At 36.5% G+C, this 24213-nt stretch overlaps 1 protein-coding gene across 2 annotated transcripts in view; it reads right to left on the reverse strand.

Moving 5' to 3' along the window:
* Window positions 1–1625: 1625 nt before the first annotated feature.
* The window catches only part of ACOX3 (acyl-CoA oxidase 3, pristanoyl), a 28588-nt gene continuing 6000 nt past the window's right edge, over window positions 1626–24213 (reverse strand). For both annotated transcript variants that reach the window (XM_065735830.1, XM_065735831.1), the window contains exons 7-17: window positions 16843–16939; window positions 16273–16455; window positions 14827–14949; window positions 13116–13236; window positions 12325–12444; window positions 11586–11699; window positions 10967–11082; window positions 7602–7776; window positions 7072–7136; window positions 6323–6409; window positions 1626–2668 (exon numbers count right to left, since the gene is read on the reverse strand). In XM_065735830.1, the coding sequence (XP_065591902.1) occupies window positions 2549–2668; window positions 6323–6409; window positions 7072–7136; window positions 7602–7776; window positions 10967–11082; window positions 11586–11699; window positions 12325–12444; window positions 13116–13236; window positions 14827–14949; window positions 16273–16455; window positions 16843–16939 (1321 nt within the window). In that variant the 3' untranslated portion in view covers window positions 1626–2548. The remainder of the gene's footprint in view (window positions 2669–6322; window positions 6410–7071; window positions 7137–7601; window positions 7777–10966; window positions 11083–11585; window positions 11700–12324; window positions 12445–13115; window positions 13237–14826; window positions 14950–16272; window positions 16456–16842; window positions 16940–24213) is intronic.

Consider the following 24213-nt stretch of genomic DNA (forward strand, 5'->3'; position numbering starts at 1 on the left):
CAGCAGCTGCTGACCACCTGGCTTGCAAAGTCCCCATGTGGGGGTACACAGATGTGGGGTGTTACAAACAGCATCTCCCCATGGGTTTCTTGCACACCTGCTTCACTTCTATTTATTCCAGCTTTGGCACTTTGTCATCCAGAGCATGGTAAAATGTTCAGGTGGCAAACTCTTTCCATGAACTGTGTGGACACTCAGGGACCTCGCTGAAGCTCTTACTTTGGTACAAGCTATATGAAAGACTTGCACAGTTCATATTAGTGTCCAGAAGCATGACATTTTACTGAGTGTGCAATTCTAACTGCCCATAATCATATTCTTGCTGATGGGCCCCACGCAGTGCTTGCTCTAGTCAAAACTGAGAGCTTTTCAGTACAAACATCACACTTCCCTGTCACTGTACAGCCCTTATCAGCACAGAGGGCTCAGCTTTCATCAGGTCTCGTGGACGCTGACTAAGTTGTAGTCATAAATAAAATTAGCAGGAACTACTTAAGGATATATTTCTACAGAGGTGATATGACTCTTTTTCCTGTTGTGTTTTCTGGGGCTTGCTGTGTCTTCAGTTCAGTTCTACTACAGCACAGCCAATTTCTCAGGTTTTTTTTTTTTTTGATTAAGAAAATGTACCCAGAACTCTTTTTCTTGAGTTGATGGTGAAATAGCTCGCAACTAAGACTACTAAATAATGCTGCTGATCAGTTGATAACAGAGAATATGGAGTGGCAGATCAACACTGCTGGTCTCTGCATTTTGTGCAGTGGGGCATCTCTTCCCACTTTTGTCCCATGTCAGAGATTCTGGTGCTTGCACTGGGTATTGGGTGTGCTGTACTCTGCCTGCTTCCATCAGGTCTGCACAGATGCAAGTAGACACTTTCTGGATTTCCCAGAGATATAGAAAAATGGTGAAGATAATCAAGACTCTATGATCTATTTTTTTCCATCGGAAGATGCCACCTATTGGATGTTCTTGGAAAAGCAAAATATTTCAGAGAATATAGTACCTCCAGGTACTCTGAGAAACCATGCTGCCTCTGCTTGGTGAGATTTGGATGGAATTGCAGAAGCCTCTGCAGAACTACTTGATCACATTGTGCATAAAGACTTACTTAGAAAATTTCAAATACTGACCTAGCAACTGCTGATGAGATTGTAAAATTCCATACAGAAAATAGTCTGATTCTGCTCAACAGAAGTGGTGTTCAACACTCAAGTAACTCACATTCGTTTAACAGCCCAAGCCAAAAATTAGCCATTATTAATCATAAATAATACTCAACTTACAAATGATAAATACTCTCTTTGGACTGAAATTATTGTTTACTAAAAAAAGGAAAATAGAGGTTAGGCATAACAATAACATCATTTCATAGACATAATAAAGGAAAATAGGAAACAGTTTTTCATAGCATATATTAAATATATTTTGCAGCATAAACATTCAAATGTTCAAAATTTAATAGAATCACAGTATCACCAAGGTTGAAAAAGACCTACAAGATCATCCAGTCCAACTGTCCACCTATCACCAATCATTCTCTCCAAACAATGTCCCTCAGCACAACGTCTAAAAGTTAATCTTCTCCATTTCTGAAGAAAATTGTAATAGTTAAAATTACTTCAGACTTAGGACAGCTGAAAGAGAAAAATCCCAAGACATTCAATAAAGCCTATCACTGTCCCATGTTCTGATAACACCATATTTATAACAGTCTTTTTATGACAACCCATTCTGACCCAAAACATAGGTGCAATTTGTTCCACAATGTATTCCAAGCCTGACATTAGTTTTTAAGTAGAGAAAATGTTACAATCAGCAAAGAACATATACAAGAGTTTTTTGTTTCTAATATCTTTCGTTTTAAAATGTATGAATGAGTCACATTCAATTAATTGTTTGTACAGAGATGTACACAATTTGAAGGCAGATAAACTAAAAAAAAATCCAGTCCTCTTCTGCACTGAAAGGGCAATCCATCCATTTAACCTGCAGCATTATGAAGCAAATCAGAAGAGCTTCAAGGACTTCAAAGCAGCTGTGGGAAATGATTCCCATCCCTTTCTATAGGTTTATCACCATTGATGTTCTTGATGCCTTTTTCATTTCTTCCCTCAGATTCTCTTTCATTTCAATAATACTATCCCAGAATCTTGAAAAAAATACTTTTGTTCAGCTTGCTCATAAACCCTAGTGGAAATGTTTGTTAATTATCTAACATCTGTATTATGCCTGTGAAGTCAAGAGAATGACTGGAACATCTTACTTACAGAAACCTTTTAAAGAAATAATCATTATGAATCTTCATTCTTGGTATTTGAGTAAACATGAATAGTGTGCAGATGTGTTGCTCCCACTCCTGCCATTATTATGTTAAGAGTCCTTAACATAATGAGAAAAGTCGGACTTCATTTCAAAGTTATTTTGAAACTTATCACATTTTGACAAAAATCTTTCAGTGTTTGACATACGACCTCATTTCCTCCTTATGTCTGAAATATGGTATCCATCCCAGGTCCATCCTCCAGCTTCTTACAAGTTGTTTGGCTTACAATCTTGAACTCAGCCTTCCTGTAACAGGTTTATTAATACAAAATTCTGCCCACCATGAAGGTCTGTTCAGAACTTTGTTGCCTTGAAGGATCTCGGCCCACATATTTTTATATAACTGGTAAAAAAAAAGAAAAAGAAAACGAGAAGACTAACTTACACCAAAAATAAGACCAGGAAAACTTCTGCAAGACAAATTATCAAACATACTAGTTGAAATGAGTCAGTGGCTGATTTCTTAGATAATCAGTGTGAATAATTATGTACAGGTAAGAGTAAATACAAAGCCCAAAATTTCAGAATGCTGTGACAATCAGGTATTTGTATAAATCATTTACACCTTCCATGGACTAAGAACAGTAACTCTTACTTTTTTTTTTTTTTTTTTTTGCAATTTGATGTGATTTATATTATTGAAAGTAGATTTTTGTAAGCAAGGTTAAATTCAGCTTCAGCTAAGATACACAGTTACTAGAATAAATTGACATCACTCTCTCATATTCTATTTAATAAACTAAATAAATTCTGTGAGAAGTGTATAAATTGTATTAATTTCAGTTATGTGTGTGAAATAATACAGTTCCAAACACCTAATACTAATCCCTAACATTAATAAGTCCCTGAGGCTTTTGTATTTGTGTGAGAAATCAATCCAAACTTTTTGTTAGAGTGCACAAAATAACCCAAGGAGAGGCTAGCCAAATCCACTACATGACAGCTTTATCAGCTACTGATAAGCAATCTCCAGCTGACTGCCAGAAAAGGGGTAGTATTGTAGGAACAGATCGCTTTGTATTTGCCCCATACTTTATATTCTTGTCTGTAACATCCACAACTTCTGTGTGAGAGAGAACATTAGGTACAAATGGGCTTTTGGCCAATGCAGATATACTTAAGAGTCTTACATATGATGTTCCTTCTTTTAGAGTTACCTTGGGAGCTTTCATTAATTTAAGCCTCAAAAATCTACAGAAAGGAAAAAGAAGTTTCCAGTGTTAATTACAGTCCTTTTGTTGAGGTGGCTGGATATGCAGAGCAAGCCCTTCCTCCTTTATTTGTAGAGACTGTGTTACCAAAGTAATCACTGTTAGGTCAGAGTCTCTTTAGAAACATCTGGGCTGCCCTCTGTATTTCTTGATCACCATGGGAACAATGATCAACTTTAGACATGAAGACACAGACGAAGAGTATTGAAAAGCATCGTGTATTCTTGACTCAGCAATCCTGTCAAACTTCCTGGCAGCCTCCCCAGGCTCCAATGATTCTCTGCAGGGTCTCTCCACACTAAACCAAACTGTTGTACTGTGACATCAGTCTCTACATAATAGTTATCCCACAGCTTGGCCTGCTAAATAGGGTTGGCCTGCAAGCAAGAATTTTGGTTTGCTGAGGCTTTGCAGTGAAATACAGCTCTGTAAGTATTTCAGGAAAATAAAAAAAAAAGAAAAAAAAAGCATAGAGGATCCATGACCTGTAAAGCCAAATCCACAGTACAGCCACATCCTGAATCCTGCTTGTAGGTCTGGTTATGACACCTCTGAAAGGATATGTCAGAACTAGAGGATAGGTTGTATACTCATTAAATTAAGGAGAGGTGCTGATAAAACACCTTCTTTCATGTTTGTATTAAGATCCCTATAATAATACTGGTCTTTGTACTGATTAGTACCAAACTACTACATACTGCTCAGTGTGACACCAGGGAAGCAATTCCTGACAGTTCTGAGATGGTCAGAGAAGAGTAGAATAGTGAGAGTAAGGAAGAGATGCTGACTTTTCTGAATCTATCACAAATCAAGAACAATTTTATTTATTTTTCTTGAAAAATAATTAAACATTTGAATTTTTAAAAGTGCATCTTCAAATATTATTGAATAATTGAAAGGATAGATCTATCATTAAATGCTCTTTCCTACAGGCTAACAAGTAAGCCACATCAAGTCACTATGCTGTGTTGGAACTCTCCACTAATTTTTCCTGTTGACAATACTAACAGGCTCAGTTACTGCAGCCAAAACAGAAAATTATTTACTTATATCTGAAGTTCGTCAGAATTATGCATAGTCTACAGCAGAAATATTTCTACCTTGAATATGCTCATCTATACTTTTCTCTCTTCTGTTTTTATACAGTCAATGTGAATATACCTTGCCTTTCCTCAAAGCCATGAGTACAAAGAGCAAAGTGTTCACACTACTTTTCAATTTTCCTTCAGTTGTAGAATCACTGAGAAGAACACAGGGAGGAAGTTGGTATTTTACCAAAAACCCCCTCTGAGAACAGTTGTTACAAAGGTAGCACTGCACTTTGAGTGACTGACCACACACTCTCCATTCTGGTTAGTCCAAAACAGAGTCTTCTTCAACTGAAGGCGTGTTTCGAAGTCATAAATGAACACTGTATGGGAACTGTTGAATCATGGCCTGAACCACGGATTGATCACCTGAGTCAGCCACAGGAGCACAGGTGAAGGCAGTGTACCTGTATGACAGGAAGGGGTGGAGGGCTGACCACTTAAGGGCTGACCACCACTGGGGAAGGATCTCTTATTGGAGTTTTCTCCTTTGGAGTTTTCTACTGTAAGCCTAGAGCATGGGTGAGTATTTTTCCCTTTATTTCAATTGTCTCTGTTGCAATAATCTGTCTAATTATACCATCCATAAAATATTTTGGCTATAATACCATTTGGTGTTATTCATTCTGTTAACCTCACATCTAACAAAGCAGTTCCCTAGTCAGTGTTTGTACAGTGCAGCCTATATACCAGAAGTCTCTGCAGTGACACTTCAGGGAAGAAGACAGGATGTTCACAGTGCTGTTTTGTAAGCACCTGAAACAGTCACATTCCAAAGAATTCTTGTTCTGGAAAAACAAGAGCTAATTCTTAATGGATTTACAGGTGTACCCAAGGTTAAATAAGATATTGTTTTTCTTTGAGAATCTATGTGCACTCTGAACTTCCGAAACTGCATCTAAATAGCCAAAAAAAACTTTTCAAAAAAGATTTAGACCTTAGGTCAAAGGACTCAGATCTTCTTCAGCTCAACACTATGAGGAAAAGCTTTAGACTGAAAGTGGAGGTGTTTTGGGAAAAACATTGATTCAGTTAAAATTCCACAGGTGTGAACCACTATGACCGCTCTAGTTTTCTTTGCTGAAGTTAAAAATATCTGTACATTCCTTCACAAAGCTTTGTGGGCTCTACTGTCATTTGTATGACTGTTTTCAGTGCCTAAGCATGCAGTCATCTGAGTTGTGTTCTACAATCAGATTCAGAAATTTGCCTGGGTAAAAAAAAATAAATGGAATTTGGACCTCACTCTTCCAGAATCTGATAAGTACAACTCTGAAAACAACTCTTCTTAAAAACTCAAGACACTCCTGAACAGAAGATATAATTCAGATAAATAACATTATAACAAGGATATACCTTAAAGCCAAGCAAATTAATGACAGTCCATGGCTGAGAGAATTCTGACTTTAGCATAGGTCAGTGAGATTGTATTGTTTATTGGAAAATAGTAGATAACAACAAAAACCTACTTAGTAAAACTGTTTCAGGACCAAAAGAAGTCAGGTACCAAAAGAAGTCAGGTCTACACTGTAGACCAAAATGCCCTTTGAAGCAGACTGCAAAAGCCTGGCCATTACAATACAAAGTAGGACAAGAGAAAATGAGGAATAGGAAATTTGCTTGTGTCCCTTTATGCACATTCTCTTTATGAATGACGCAAGAATTAAAGACATCAATATAAAATACAAGAAGACTTACCTCTCCACTAGCTTTACCAATGGGAGAGTTGAGAATGAAGTCAGGAGGAGCAAAGACATCAACAAGGGCAACTGCATCATCTTTCAACTGTTTAAAAAGAAAAGACATATATTTGTCAATTTCTACAGTAGTCTATGGTTACCTGTGAACTACAGAGCATCATAGAGATTATTTTCATAAAGTACCAGCTAGAGGCACCTTAAGAGAAATTAACAATAAGAAGATACAATTTACTTTGCTCTTTTCCCTTGGTGTAATTGTCAAAAAGAATCTATACTTTAAATGTCTTCTTCCTTTGCTTAGGAGTTTTAAAGCATATTTTAACAGAGATTTCTACACATAAAAACACAATCTAGAAATTTAAAAGCATAATTTCTAGGTTCTTATTTAAGTTTTGCTTACCTAAGAAAAATATGATGCACTCTTAAAAGCTTTTTGGTTGACAAGACCAATTCAGGAGCTAACACAACAGTGAAGTAAATTGAAGTGAATCACAGTATTCTGCTGGCTTTCCAATGGCAACAAATTAAAGATCACTATTTTTAAAATTATATTATTTCTCATTTTCTAGTAAATAAAATAGGACTAGATTTAGGGTCAATCAGTTACTAATCTTCTCTTATATCAAGTTATTTGGAAACTGTTGAGTCAATCCTTCTAATTTAGCTGTTCATAATAAATGATGTTGCTTTCAGTATCCATATACTGTATTATTATTTAAACACAACAAATAATATTGAAGCACTTACCGTTCTGCAAAGCCCCAGAATAGCATTTTGAATAAATCTACCAGCTTCACCTGAGATATAGCCACCTGCAAGTATATTCACAATAAAATTTTCAAAGAAGCTCACAGAATTAAAATCTTTTTACTAAGGAATTTATTAATCCAATATTTGAGAGACTAAATAGATGCCTGTCTGTAATTGCATTTACTGCCTTTTACTAATGAGCTGACTGCAAAACCATTAGGCTAAGACATCTGGATCTTCTGTTTTTTGCCACAGATACTTAACTACAACAAAATCTGTGAGCCCTCTGTCATCTCTAAGCTATGAGAGAGTCTTGTGTGTTCAGTTCTAGCTCCAGATCCTTGCTCCTGGGAATTCTGTCCAGAATAAATGTTTTAAATTATGTGGGCAATAAGAAAATGCTATAACCTAAATCCTAATTTTGGGTCCCACCCCTTGCTAAAACACAACATGGGAAAAAGTCTCTAATCTTTAAGTTAGGGCTTTTATAAAATGACATGCATAATGCATTCAGGGAGTTGTCTCACCTTGATAGAGCACAGCCAGATGTTTACTTAAAGACCAGAGTCCATACAGAGCACTGAGATTCTTAAGCACTGGCTGCAGAGTAGATGGTATGTTGGGATCGTGAGTGTAGTCATGGTATCTTTGTAAGACTGTTTGTTCAATAAAAGCAATGGCTAATGATCGACAGTAATACACCTTAGGAAAAAGCAGAGAAGGATACTGAGCAACAAAATACAAGGAAACAACTCCCAGCTGCAGCAATATGGTGTTTCTGTGGTGACATCAGTGGAGATCTCTTGATTTAGATCTGCTGATGCAGCTTGAGATTAAAGTCTGAAAAGAAACTGTAGGACTAAAGTCTTGCCACTATTTGCAAAGTTTAGTTACAAAATGCCATATGAAATGCCTCTAAGAAATAAGATCCTAATTTTGCACTGTCTTCCACTTTAAGTATTCTCTTTTATCAATCTAAAGGGATCATGTACTGTATACCTAAAAGGTAAACAACGTTTCGGCAATGCACCCAGAGTGAATAGGAGCAAGTAGCTACATTAGAGAGAAGACCATGCCTTAAATTAAGGGTCATTAATAAACCTAAATAACTCTAGAATGACAAAGGTAGCCTTACATTTATCTAGAAATGTATAAAGATGATAATAGGTTCAGTAATCCCTTGAAAAGTAAATACAGTTCATTGCAATAATAAAATCTGATCATGTAAGCATGAGTGGATTCAGTGAAGTATGTTTTGAAGGAAGTATCCAACACATCCTTGCCAACTATCTGCTCAGAAAGGCAGGTCAACGCTTAATAGTCACTATTAATAACGAAGTATAGAACCTAAAGTGATTGTACATGCATAGAAAGACTTGTCAACTTTAACATACTTCACATTTAGGGTATGATGTTGTATGTCCTATGATAAAATAGACTGATGACTGAAAACATACTAGTTGATGAACAGAAGTGGAATATGGAATAGTTGTTGTTGTGACTGATTTGTTGCACTGATATGGCTGACACGACGAAAGGCTGTGCTGCCATTCAGTGAGACCTGGACGGGCTGGAGAGCTGGGCAGAAAGGAACCAGATGAGGTTTAACAAGGGCAAGTGTAGAGTCTTGCACCTAGGAAGGAATAAAGACATGCACTGGTACAGGCTGGGGTATGACCTGCTAGAGAGGAGCTCTGAGGAGAGGGACCTGGGTGTCCTGGTCAATGATACATTGCCCATGAGCCAACAGCATCCTGCGGTGTGTGGCCAGCAGGTCAAGGATCCTCCATCTCTACTCTGCCCTGGTGAGGCCACACCTGGAGTACTGCAACCAGATCTGGACTCCCCAGTGCAAAAAAGACAGAGAGATCTCCTGAAAAGAGTCCAGCTGAGGGATACAAACATGATGTCTTCTCTGGAGATGTTCAGGACCCACCTGGATGCCAACCTGAGCAATCTGGTCTAGGGAGCTGCTTTGGCAACAGGGTTGGACTCTCCAGAGATCCCTTCCAACCCCTACAATTCTGTGATTCTGTGATATGAACTGTTTGTTTTTAGCTCAATTATTCAGTTTGTAGCGTTTCAAATTATTAATTAGTTCTCCTTTTCTTTTTTAAATCCATCATCTTTGCATTTAAATTCACTGTAAGATTCTAAAAGAATTATTCCAAAGATCACTGTCTCTTTCTTGCTAACAGTACACTGGCATACTTAAGCTCAATCTCAGATACAGATATGAATTGCAAAATGTCTACTTCCTTCAAGCTTAGGGATGACTTCCCCCTTACTAGATGAACTTACTTATATCAGAACATTTCAATATCAATTCTCTAAAGAGATTGTATCAATTCTTTAAAGAGATTGAAATAGGGCTCAATGAAGTATTAATTCCCTATTCCTTCCTACAAATTCTATTTCCTCCTTTACCTTTACTTACATTTCTGTATTATTTCTATCAAGCTCCTGGCTGAAAATAAATGGATCTTCCTACTTCCTGAGGTTGGTAATCTTCCAGCCAGTGTGAGACATCACAGACAAGTAATATAAAGCTCTTTCTCCATTCTGCCTTGGGACATAGGTTAGGAATCTCCTTCAGATCTCCCATAGCAAGAGTAGACACTATATATTAGTCAGCCACTGAGCTGACAGAGAAGTGTTTCTTCATGCTCAGAAACATTAAAATCAAATATGAATTAAAGCACAGCTTGGAAATTATTTTTGGATGTTTTTTTTGTATGTTGTTTAAAATAACAAATCCTCTTGTCCTGGAGACAAATTGTAGGGAGAAAAGAAAACCTAATGACCTAAGCTGTATCTGAGAAGCAGCTGTGTGTCTACATTTCTTTACAGTTAGCACAACTAACATAAAAGAGAAATGAGGTGAATAACATTCATATTGCTATGTAAACCATCTTCTCTAACACTGACTCTGGCATCAGCCTTTCAAGAGCTGGCCAGGTGACAAGCAATCAAATTTGAATTTCTGGAACTTATCTATCTTGCATTCAACTAGAAGGCAATTCTCATTCTGAATTTGACCCTCAGGGGCACCTGTGATAGGCTGCTACAAGGGTAAAAATAGGAAAGGTTTCTTCCACCAGTGGTTTTACAGATACCAACCCTTTTTGAAGCCAGGTTAGCTCTTTAAAGCTGAATATCTGAATATTCCTTCCTACTGCTTTTAATGAGCTTTGCAGGTAAGGCGAACCACTCTGCCCATCTTCAGGGAACAGATTTCCCCACTCAGTGACAAAACGTTTCCTTTTCTTGGATACTAAACAGTTTCTCATGGAGGTAGTAGAAGAATTTGGGGACTTTGGGGATAAAAAATGAAATTTAGAGTTAAACCACAACTAGCTATTAAAACTCGCTGGTGAGAGAGCGGATCTGCTATTTGTAGATTGTCAGCGTTTCCTTTTCAGGTTCCAGTGCTGTCAGTCTGGTATCTTTCATGAGTACTTTGCACTATAGGAATTGGAGACGGAAAAGACCTATTAGGTCATCTAGTTTACCTACCTGCCAGAGCAGGATTCTTTCCTACAGTATGTATTTGGCCACAAGAGCAGATGGAGATGTAATAATCAGATGTCACAGTAGATTTAATAGTAGTAGATTCAGTTTTCAGAGGTATGACACAAAACTTACATACACCACCCAGCAAATGCTTGCAACTTTCCTGAAAGGAAATATATCTTGGAAAACTTCTGCTGGTCATAGCTGGCCTCTTTCTGTCATTTTCAGTACAATGCAAATGGACAGGAATTACATATTAGTTAGATGATTTGCTGCCTTGTGCTTGAGGAAATTGTACTTCATGACACAAGAGAAAAATTAACAGCATCTATCAATCATGGATGAAAATAATCAAGTAAGAAAGCTGAATGAGTGCTACCTGACAGTTGTTTTTTGCCTCAAAATCACTTTGCCCAGACTGCTTCTCCTTCCTCAGCTTTAGGTCACTTTCTTGGAGCAGGTAGCAAACCAGCCATTTGTATGCAGCTAAAGGAACTATGCAAAAGAGAAGAAAGCCAGAAGTCTTAATACTGACATTTATAACACTGAAAGTCACGTGCAGATTCTACTGCAGTCTCATTTGTTAGATGAGACCAAAAGTGAAAGTGTTGTTAATTAATCCATTAATGTAACACTTTGCCTATTACAGAAGCATTTTAATACAAGCATTTTCTGATTTCATGATTTTTTTTTACCTTGTTATATTCCCTTCTATATTAAGATTTAAGTCTACAAGGTACTTAATCTCTTCCGAAAATACAAGAATAGATGAAAATGTACATTTTGTGAGCTCTTCACAGTTTCTCTTGAAAACAACAATATAGTGGCAAAAAGCCTAGATCACAAATGCTATTCTAGAAGGCTATTTTAAAATGAAATGTATTTAATATGAAGAAAGTCATTAAATAATAACGTGACAAATATCTTATAATATCAAATCTCTGAATCTGAAAGAAATTTAAGATTCTACTACGAGTTTAACAACATTAAAAGGCTACCTGAGGAGTCCATGCAATCATCAACACTATTGGCTTTGAATTTCCAGCCAATGATACGATGGTAGTCTTGCAAAAAGTTTACTGTTCCAAGGGGAGATTCAAAAGGCACTTTATCTGAAAAAACAAAGAAAATAGAAATGACTTACAAGAAAATAAATCTCTTTTGAACTAAAAGCCCACTATAAAGCCATGCATTCTCTAGATAGGTCACATGTAATTAAGAGACAATATATTTTGTTATGGCCTACTCCAAGCAAGTGAGAACTGGTGGACAACTGCTGAAGAAACTGACAGCAGTGCCTATGAGTCCCATAAGATTCAACTCCTATCACTAATTTTTCTAGTCAGTGAAAAACACTGCTAGAAAACTGAAACAAAATCATTTATCTACTGAACTACAAAATGTACTGATGGAGGAAACTTGCTACGAAGTCAGATATAACTTAAAACAATGTCAGTAGTTTCACTGAACAAAACTGCTCTTCTCAGAAGAAAGATGTTACTTGACATAATTAGGGATGGCTAAACATCTAGCTTGCTTCCACAAGACTTGATGATATTTCTTGCAGTACATATCTGTATATTTGTGAATGCATCATATGATGGGGTCTGCAGCACATTATTTATGCTCTACAAAATGATTAAATGACTATCAGTTGCTTTCAGTCAGACAATATCTCTTAATTCCATTATCTACTCACTGCTGAGTCCAACACATGATTCCAGAATAAAAACTTACCTCTAATGCAATTCATCCAGCTCATTAAGTAGTTGCTGGTTTGCTGAAGCAGGACGTTGTTATCTCCCTCATATGTGCAGTTTGGATCATTGTCATTCCGGATTTCACCCAAACGATTCACTTTTTAAGAAAAGTGCACATTTTAATATATTGTTCTGTATCAGATGAAACTATGAGGGACTAAGTAATTAATTCTGTGACAAAATGTAAAAGAGTTGTCTGCTCCTGTATGTATAGACATACTTACCAACAGCTGAGCTTGGGATTTCACTGTTTAGCTTGTGAAAATGAATATGCTGCGAAGATTTTAGAAAAGTGGCATTCATCTTAGAAGAGGAACTCTCAGTAAAATATGAATCTTTAGTTTTGGAATCATCACTGAATTATACAGGCTCTCATTCTGTCCATATGCTGAAGTAGATACTGCACAGTTTTAGTTCTTTTTATTGTACTGTCTGGTATAAAATAAATGTTAAAATATAGATATGAGGGAAAAAGGCCTTTCTAAGCATATTCCTAACATTCAGGCATCATGACATGGAGACACTGGAACAGGTTGCACAGAGAGGCTGTGAATGCTCCTTCCCTGGAGGTGTTCAAAGACAGGCTGGATGGGGCTTAGAGCAACCTGATCTACTGGGAGGTGTCCGTGCCTACAGCAGAAGGGCTGGACTAGATGATCTTGAAGGTCCCTTCCAACCCAGATCACTCTATGACTGTCTGAACAACAGTCTACATGTGAATGAAAATGTTCTCCTTCTGATCAGTATGTGTAGTAGTTTGTGACTTACTGGCAAGGTAACCATGTCCTCCACAAGCTTCTCGACACTCCTGGGCTGCCTGCTGAGCAGTCCAAGAAGACAGGGGTTTGCTGGCAGCAGATAAGGCATGAATCTCACGTCCCAAATCAACCTTTGCAAAAACAAGTTACAAGCCAGCAGTAACTGTTACACAAAGTTTGTGACCAATTAAAACCATAGCTAAAAAATTGTGCTGCCTTTTGAAGAAGAAAGAGTAACTCGCAATACATACATATATGCATTTTTTCTGAGATCTATTTAAGTGCAGAGTATTTTTTTTTTCCTTTTGCTGCCCTCCAGAGTGACAAAAAGCTTTTGGATACTAATATTCTCATATGGGAAAGGAAACATCTGTGCCAGGCAATGGACATACGGGTAGGTGGCTGGGATGTGCTAGGTGACATAGCATGGGATAACTCACTGATTACCTCCCAAAGATGGCATGGCAGGTGTTTGAAGGTAACATGTCCAGAGAAAGCTTCTGCCTCCTCTGTGATATAAGCAATCCCTTTCTCTCAGGTCAACAAGTGGATACTTACATTATTTACTGCCTTCCATGGTCTTCATTGATCTTTTAAGCACCACTTTTGCTAAGAATTTGAAAATTTTAATGGTCTCCCCAAATTTGCAAAGTATAACTTTAGCCTGCATAAACACTAATAATGATGGCTTTCCTTGGAATTTCCACAGTACAAAGAGTTTCAGGAGATGTTGAATTTAATACTAACAAAGACAGTTTCAGAGCAATTCCCCATTTTATTTTTTTTCTTTTTTTTTTCTGATCTCCTCTAGAACAAACGGAATTCATAAGGATTAAATTATTACAATTGTCAAGAATCAGATTTTTTCTTTATTATAACTTGTCTCTGAAGGCCAGTATTTTGCCTAAGATTAGTGACTGCACTGGAGATCTCTAGGGATAAGACATTAAACAATCAAATAACACTAAACAATCGAATAAGACTCTTCCTCTGTTAGAATACCTAACCACTAGCACAGAAATATATCACAAACTTTATTTTAGCACGAAAAATACGAATGTTTAAATTATCTTAGCAATACACAGCCACTGTGTAGGCCCTAACAGTTAAAATTGTCAATATGTAAATTCATATATATAATTTATATGCTATAAAAATTCATTCTGCAGTTATTTTGGCTGAGAATCAGTCCTCACACAGAGACCAATAGATCAAAATACTTCATTTATGAAGGGGTAACTATTGATGGAGTGAGTGTGGCTGAGAAACTGAGCATTAAAACTCAAAAATCCTAATGTTTTTCTCCAAAAGAGTAATCCTAATGCTTGAATATGAATTGCAAACTCAAGCCAGATTTACATAGTCTGTGGAGTAATTAAGAACAGTATCATTTCAGAAAGTTTTTGATAAATACCTTCTGTGCTACTATATTCACAACAGTCATAAAATGAATTTACATTATCCTATAATTACAATAAACAGTTCTGCAAGTAAACATAGTCTTAAAATACCAGTGCAGAAAATAAAACTTGAACCACTACATCAAAACTCATTTGGGTGCTCTTCTGAATGCAACTTTATCCATCACTTTGCATTACCACATTTCTGAGATGTCACCCCTGATTGTAAGGTGACCTATGACTTCTAAGTAGGTTTTTCACTTAACATTTTCTAGTCTGTTGTAGTAAGAACTAGCTAAGAGAAATGTGTAAATATCTCACCTGTCTCTGACTCCTCTGCTTTGTCAATACACCTGCATAAAATTCCACGAAGTTCTCAAACAGTGACTTGGAGAAATAATCTAAGACATATGCAGCAGCCAGGTATGGAAGGAGACGCCATTGCTGGAATAGCAATTAAATAGATTTGATTACTAATTGATAAACATACATACTTGATAGTTTTATATATATAACTATCTTACAATTTTGAAACAACACACTCATTTTTACTTAGCTCAAACTGAAAAAATTGTATTTTATGGTGAAGACAACTTAGCAATAACCATTTATAAACATAATTAAGTGTAACTAGTCTATAAATAAATTACAGTTACAGTATTTCAGTCCATGAATTTTACGAATTTCTGATAAACATCCTGTTCAACCAGTGCAAAAGTTCACTGTAGCTTTAGGGACCAATGACATATTTTTTCACTGTGTTTATACAATGTCTGGCATGCCAGGGGCCAGTCATGATTCATATCTTTCTTCAGTATCAAGATCACTGAGGGTATAATGGTTTCACTTTGTTAATTGCTGAATGTAGGTTAGCAATTGTGGCATTCTGTGAAAAAAAAAAACACACGGGGTGATAGAAGAGAAAATAACATCTTAATGTGCAAATCAGATGGAAACCCATAAAGGAAAAGGGAAGCTGTTTAAGGAAGCTTTTGTGATATAGCAAGAAGGGGAGGAGAGGTTCAGCAAACATAGCTTAGAGAATAGAATGAACCTGAGCAAAGCAAAGGCTTGAGGAAGTGGAATGCTGTCCCAGGTTCAATCAAGTAAGGTGTAAAGAAAGCAGCTTTTGCTAGAGTTCATGAAGGCTGTGAAAACTTCCTAAGTTGCAAGACTAATTGCAAAGCCTGGGGGAAAAAAAAAACGAAACACTCACTTTGCAAGGAGAAACTAGATAAGTTTGTTTATAAACTTCTAATATAGTAAAATTTCTTAGTTGTTCTGAGCTCTTGCTATTCCCCAGTTTACTATAACTATTCCTGTTCTGTATTTTTCCAATCAAATGGTGTTTTCCATCTGCATATTCTTTGGAAAAAAAAATACTAGTGATATTCCTATCAAAATTAGTGACGGCTTGAGACATCACCACAATGAATGTCACTGTCATTGTGCCCCTAAGAAAAGGTCTTTCTCAGTACAGGTTACTGTCTAAGAAGAAAAATGTTTTGAGGTACTCCATAGAGACATTACTCTTTAGTTGTATTTTAGCTATTCCAAGAACTTATCTGAAAAGCCTTATCAGGCGAAAAGCAGTGTAAGGAGGTCCTGAGTTGAACTGAACACCCAAAACTGCACAAGATCTACACTTCAGATGAGATAGATAACTTCAATGTCACCAACTCCAGAATCACTATTTTGATTTGCAATAGCTCTGGATCTGTGTGTCATTATATAAAAGCCTACAGATGCTAAGTTCAAAGTTTTTACCTGTGTTTGATATTCAATAACAGGTATTTCTTCTTCATCAGTCGGTCCAAACTGATGGCGAGTTGCTGAGAAGCGAATGGCTATCGATAAGGCAAGCTTCAAGTTGGTTGCAGAAACTGCTGTGATCAGAATTCTGCCAGTGGACAAGGATCCAAGAGCTGCACTAAAACGCTCCTTAACATCCTAAAGAAACAAAAGGCACAGACTAAATGGTGAGGCTAATACTTCACTGCCTGCTCCAAAGACACAATTCTGGTAGAACGATCAGAAGCCCAGTGGACTGGGAAATTTTTATTTACTGATACATTGAGTTAAAATGTTCAGAAAAAATTCAAAGTAGTTTCTCTAAATATTATGGGTCTCCCAGGGTAGCTCAAAAAGCAGGAAATCAGTAAAAACAGTTAAGTGAATTGAGTCATCTCTGAAAGGCAGTTTGAATATCAGCATTCACATCAAACTGCTTCACAGCCATTTAGGTGAAGGTACCTACTGCATCCCAACCTATGAAGGCCACATGTTCTACCTCTGTATATTTAAAAACTATATTAATGAAACAAAACTAATTCACACCTTGAAAGAACTTGAGTATTTCCCTTCTGGTGAGACATCTCCAGTTACATTCAGTATGTTTTCTTTAGGTATCCTGACATTGTGGAACATGGCAAACCTGGTCAAACAAATACAAAAATAATGTAAAATCTACCTTGAAGCAGAGTAGAATATCTACATTACAGAAAAGGAAGTCACAGCAAAAACGAGATTGCTCAGTGCTTATCAATGAATCCATCAAACAAGGAAAGTGACATTCAGAGTATGCCTGGAAGAACAAAGGCTTTCATACTTTGGGTAGTAGAGGAAATCCAAGCTGGGAAATGGTGGAATGTCTAGATATTGTGTTGAGGGACATGGTTTAAAGAGAACAATTGGTGACAGGTAGATGGTTGGACTGGATGATATTGTAGGTCTTTTCTAACCTTGGTGATTCTATGATTCTATGATTTGCTATCACTCTTAACCTTGAGGTTTTTTCCAATAATTAAGGTGATGCTTGAAAAAGAACACTGAGGGTACCTTTTGAGCAATTCCACAAGTGAACAAAAACAACTAATGGAAGAGCTATGTAAGCTCTGTAAAGGGAGGGAGAGTAAGTAAAGTTACTTATTAGAGACCTTATCCAGAGCCAGTGCAACAGACCCTTTCACCAACAGCCCATAAACCTGAAATGAACTCTAAATTTGCATGAACATAGGAAAGTTAGTTATCTCAGTTATTAAAAAGGTTGGGAAGATGGGCAACTCAACTTCCTTCTCCTACTTAGAACTAGACTGGACAATTCTCATTCCAAAAAATTCCACACCACATAAAATTCTGCTGAACTGAATGGCTTACTGGTGTACTGAGGTGCTGCTCAGTGCAGTCTGGAGACAGTAAATACTTCAAAACCGACACTACATTTTTGTGATTCTAAAATACAGATCTGTGAAGCTCTTTCATATTAGTTGTAATACAGAGGAAACAGCTGAATTAGTGTAAAAAGAAGGAACTGAATGGAAACTCTTTCCTTAAAGTAGGATTCCTATTCCCTAGAATGTGCCATCTTAAGAAGGAATTAGTAACATTATCTTTCCTAAATTGTGACACTCTAGCATCAGCTATTAGAATTGGCAGCATGTCCTAAGTATTCATATACTTCATGAAGAAAGCATATGAACTGTCTCACCCAAATGGGCAATACAACTTTATTCAACAGCAGTAATATCTGCTTCACTCACTAATATCTCAGCATCTAATAGCACTTGAAAAGCTGTATTTGTAATCAAAGCAAATTCCTTTTGCCTGCCAATACAGGCTGATCTACTTAATAAGGCCCATGAGAGCCAGGTCTTTCACATTAATAAATTACATACGGGCTGCATTGCTGCACATGCTTTAAAATTACGAGTTGTTTCCAAGGAAACATATCTGCATACTGAATTTATTCAGCCTTAGAGATACAGAGTATTTTCAGACTTAGCCATAGAGAAAACCAGGCTGTCCTACCAAGAAATCAGCTGCTAACTGGCCTTACTCATTCTAAGAAGTGTTCTGTAAAGTGCACGTTTCAGTGAGACAACACTATTTCATAATAGAAACAAATATAGAATTGACAAAAAATGTCACATTCATCTTCATTAACAGTTTTTCTTATCACTGAAAGTAAAAAGTCTCATTCAAGAAAGGTCTTACGGTTAAATTCACTCTCTCCACTCTGTACCAAATAAAATCCATCACACATAAAAATGTATAGCAGCTGTTATTTTTTAAGCAATAGCACACATGCTAGATAGAACTTGGGTTATTTTTATTATGACTCATTACTTTAATTACAAGTAAATGTGCGTGGCAATGTCTAGGTTCCTAGTTTAGTGCTGTGTTTCGCTAGTTGAACATCAACAGAACAAGTAGAAGCTTGCTCCTAAGAGCTTACCAACTAAGTATAAGATTAGAAGCTACAAATGTTTTCAAACAGTAAGGCAGACACTAACACTAACTACTGGAAAATGCTTACTGTTAAACATATATATAAAGTAGTTACTTCTGCAGCTTATCAAATGTTACCTAGAATGGTTTTGATTTAAAAAGGCATACTCTTCCTATAATCACTTTTTTCTACAGCTAGTGAACCATAATACTAAATATTCCAATTATTCCAATTAATCTGAATATGAGAACTAATTCACACGCTAAGACAATTTTTGAAAGTTTAGATTGTTTTGTTGATAATGATCATTACATATTCTTATTTCCCTTTTCTGTAAGCTGCTACAAAATAGAGGCATGTAAAATGGCAAAAACTTAGAGAAGCTGAGGAGTGAGACATAATTAGCAGGTAAAGAAATATGATATATCGTTTATATGTACCAGTATTGAAAATAAAAGCAGAACGTTATAGGACCTGAGAGCTAGGCAACCTTGTAAGTTGACTGTCAACTGCTGTTATGCTACTTCTCCAAGAACTTTGCAATTTGAAAATGTTAAGACATTACGGCCAACTTGAACTTGATATCGGAACATATTAAAAATAAATAGTAAGATTTAATGAAGTCAACTTTTACATTTCTAGTCGTTATTAGCCTAGGAAGCATAGTGAATAGACACAGACCATATCTGTCAACACATTTAGGGGAAAATCTCCTTAAATAATTGAGGAAAAGTAGAAATATCTTACAATAATGGAACTGTATATACAGCCATGGGGATATCAAGTACTGGTATGTTTGGAAAATGGCTACATTTCACATGGTGATGACAAGACCATAGGCTTGAAAGCTACCCTACTAAGGGCCTCTTCTAAATAGCAATTAGTGTTTCTGAGATTAAGACCTCTCTGCAGGAAAGACAGATAGCTGTCTCTTCAAATATGCTTCATAGAGCTCTAAAGAAATGTGGAATTTTAAAAAATCTAATACATGAGTAAAAACAACTGTATTACGTACATTTCTTCTACCTAGATTAGCTGAGCAGAATTAAAAACTATTCCAATAGTAGCATTTTTGTTTGGGTTCTTTGGCCAGTAGTTTAGGGAACATTTGAAGCAAAGTTAATCTTTCTGACTTTAAATCATGCAATAGTAATTCATCTGGTGTGCAGCAATGCTGATAAAAAAAAGAGCAGCTGGAAAAGCCATGAGCTCCTTTTGCCAGTACTAAGTTAATAAGCTGTTACCTATGGTACAAATAGCTCAAATATGCTTGGGTGAATTTCAAACCCACAAAAATGCCTTTCCTGCCAGCTTGTGTTATTGACTATGTTAGAGATGGTACACTGACAGTTCCTTCCATCCTTCTAGGCACAAAGAGAAAGCAAGTGAATGGAAGACTGTGAGACAAGTCATCTCATGGATGTTTATGGGATACAGTAAACCTTGGGAAGAATAGCACTTAAAAGGCTTGGTGAAAAACTTGTAGAAGGGAAAGAAAACAGCTGTATATTCCAGACTGTATATTCCACAGGTTAGAGCTGAGAAGAGTTATGCACAGGCTGAAAATCTGCAAGGCAGAATTTAAGCTCCAGCTTCTATTAACAAGACACTAAATTAAGAACGAAGGTCTGCAACAGAAATGCTCAATAGTAGTATTAAAACAACACAGGCCTCCTAATCCTATCTTAATAGACTTCATGGAGACAGTAAAACCCACTCAAAATAAAGTAAGTTTAAGTGCCAGTCTGGCAGGGAGTTCTGAATGTGTAGAGTCCTGCAGAAGTCAAGAGCAGACACAGCTCTGCTGAGGAAAAAAACCCAAAAAAGGCTCTCTGAATGCACTGCAGATGTGAAGCCCTAGCTCTGCGGGTGATAAAACAAGTGCATGACCAGATCTGAATCCCCCTTTGCCCTTTAGTACTGCCAGTACTAAAAGTATCTCAAAGTATTGGCTGCAGCTATGCAGTTTTGAGGTACTTGAGAGTGACAAAAATGAGAGGGCGATAAGGCAGTTCTCTTCAGCAGTGCAACATCCTAGCAATGTGCACAGTATTCTATGTATCCATACAGTATTTCACCTTGACTGAAGAAACTAGGTGGAAAGGACAAGCCAGGGGAATGTCAATGATGCAAAGTCATTGTTTTGACTTAAATTGCATGTATGCAAGTGTCTTGCAAAAATATTTAACTTTGAAAGTGGCACTGTTCACAAGGATTGATGATAATACATTCAGATAACTTAAGGCATTTTAACAACTAATTTTATTTTATAGCTGCTTCATTACTATTGCTCTTTACACAATTATTTGTGACTGGCCAGGCACTGAAGGGCAATAAAAAATACAGACAGGCACTATTTACTTGAGAAGCAGGACTGATCTCTATACTTGCTTTCTTATTTACATCCTTGTATTGTCCCTTTTCCTGTACAGGAACAGCTTCTTCTGTGGCCTTGCAATGAACCAGACCTGACAAATGATCTGTTTCAAAACAGACCATATTTTTGTCAGATTAGTTTTCAGACAGTTCCAGTTCCTTAGCTGTGTCCACTGCACAGCTACACAAGTGCTTGTTCCAGCACAAAGGAAAAGGCAGTGTGGGAGTAGAAACAAAAGCCCAAAGGAGCGTAGCATACAACTTGATTTCAACTTCTGTTTCAGATTGTAAAATGAAGCTCTGAGAGACTATTTAGGCTCTAAAATTTACAGCTCCTATTTTCTTACTGAAATAACTGCAACCATTTAGGAGATCTAAGTAAGATTTAAGGGTATAAATACTGGGAGACAGAAACTCTTTGAAGTTCAGAGTATGCTTTCATTTGGTCTATGCTTAAAACAGCAGTAGCAGAATCTTAATGAATTACTGGCACTGAAACTGAAATACTACCAAACACACAATAATTAAATTAACCATTTAAAAGACATAATACAAAGGGCTTGAGGATGTATGATGCATGACATCCCCTCTAGCACGCAAGGCACTGCAGGTTCTAAAAGCCCAGAATACAATCTCCTTCCAGTAGGGATTATTTTACATCACTTACTACTTTTCTGAACAACAAATCCTTTCACCCATCTCCTCTTGGGTGCTGTGTTTGTTTTCCAGTATCCAGAAATCCAGAACACTGAATCTGGCTTCAGAGATTGTAAGACAACACACTGAATGATTCTGCAGGTCATATTCGCAAAGAGATCACATGTTCACTGTATATGAAATGTTAAACTGCTAGTGAAAAATGTTCAGTCTTCTAAAGTCCATCATTATAATTACACAATGCTAACAATTATTCTTCATCCAGAAAGATGCTTTGTTCTCTTAAAAAGAAATCAGTTCAAATAAATAGCTTTCTCTTTGGCAGTAGTTTGCTGTACTTTTGATAGATTAATTTGACTGGTTCTTCACTTACCATAGTTTCTGTACACTCAAACAAATTGCATGCATGCTAGCAGTAGATACAGCTGAATGACCTCAGAACATTTTTTAAAGATTGGTATGTTCAGCACTACTTCAGAAACACAGAACTAATTTTCAGACTCTTTCCTCATATTCAGTTGGATGTTTTCTCTTTCTGCACGGGGAAATCAGCAGTTAAAACTGGGCATGAAATTGGTTTACTACTGATTTGGTGCCAAACACTTACTGATGTGCACTGAAGTAATGGATAATTTTTGGAGTGCTACATTAACCAGAGTAGATAGAAACAAAACAAAAACCCCAAAGCTAAAGAGAAGAAACAGAAAAACACATCAGCACTTACCAAAGCTCTTGCCTTATGTCTCTCTCCTTTTATACCTGTCACACACATTATTGAAAAGTCCCTGATTTCCAAATACTCAGGAGTTTTTTAGTGACTGTTTTTTATTTTTTTCCCAGATATTTCAATTTTGGGACCTCAGTGATCAGTGCATTTCAAAGAGTGCTAGAGTGATGGACATCTCTGTATTATGAAAATAAAGATTGAAGCACTTGCATCCTCTGGTGGCAGCCTGATTTATTTTTTGGTAACAAAACACACAAAGTGTCTAAACTTATCGTAAGAAAAAAATTGTGCTTCTATCTTTTATCATGCATGCAAATATTACAGAACATTTTGTAAATGGCAGAAAGAAACAGACTTTAAAATGCTTTAAAGTGGTTTTCTAATGGGTAGCTAAACTCACATAGATCTTGAAAATACATGATTTTAGGACATTGTAGCAACAATGCTGAGAATTATTTGGAAAGACAGATTTTGAAGGAGCAGGTTAGTCAGTTGGGTCTACATTCCAAAATCTCCCACAATACTTCTCAAGTTCTTTCTCTGACTGAAAACATGATCTGCATTAGCAGTAAATCACCCTTCAGGTCAAAAAACCTAAGAGATTATTTTTCTAAAACTAGAAGAGACTGCTACAGTTACATATTCTTTTCTTTTATATAGCAAAAATCAATGTCATTTTCCAAGTGTGGGGAATTTCTTCCCCATGTCCTATGTATCTGTCTAGACCTGTGTACCCATAGTGAAAAACAGCAGCATAAACTTCTCCAAGTACAGGAACAAATTCTGATATCTTTGTTAATTTCTCTGTTCTCTGATTTACACTCTGACCATTTATCCCGAGTGTAACACTGAAGTCACTATAGTAATTGAACCAGATTTTACACATATATTGAAAAAAAATGGGAAAGCATGCAGTAGAGACTAAAAGTAACACTTTAAGTCATAGCATAATGGGATCTAATCTAACCTGCTTTATTAGATAAAGGTATGAACATATAAATTACATGGAAAATCTTCTTTTTTCTCTTTTCCTTATGTTGTACTTAAAACAATACTGCAAATTAAGAATGAGTAGCAGAATTTGACTATTTCTGCAGAAATATGAAACTGAACTACTTTTGGAATGCTCATGCCCATGCTGTTGTGCCATCTGGTGGCTAGGAGTTTGTAACACAGATGCAGAAGTATCCCACTAAACACCCTAGAACTTTTACAGGCCACCTCTCACCTTTTTTCACTACAACTTTCTTTTCTGTGTGTCTTCTTTTCCCTTTCCCTTTAAGATACAGATGTATCTTCTCATAAAAGAGCACTGATGAGAATTATTTGTATACATATAAACTTTGGTTCCATTTTTAACATTATAGGTGCTTGGGACAATAGGAGAATGCTGGTACAGACAACTAAACCTACAGAATAACTACATCCTTTGGAAAGGCAGTGAAAGCCATGAAATTAGAAAGAAAAATACCTTAGCATGTCTACATTTTATTTACTGCAATAGTATACAATGTAGGATAATAACAATAAACAAACTGAATCAACATAAAAAAGTAAATCGGAAGTAAAAAAAAAAAGCAAACTCAATTGAAACAAAAAATCTGAAGTTGCAGGAATAGAAAATACTGAAATTCAAGGTTCCTCAAAATTGGTATGTGTGTGTGTGTATTCACATACATATGTAATTTAAATAAGAACAAATCAAAGCCTACTTCAGCTC

Source organism: Cyrtonyx montezumae, unplaced genomic scaffold (genome assembly GCF_038088225.1).
Source record: "Cyrtonyx montezumae isolate F1298 unplaced genomic scaffold, pur_monq_1.0 scaffold_2, whole genome shotgun sequence".
NCBI classification, from domain to species: Eukaryota; Metazoa; Chordata; class Aves; order Galliformes; family Odontophoridae; genus Cyrtonyx; species Cyrtonyx montezumae.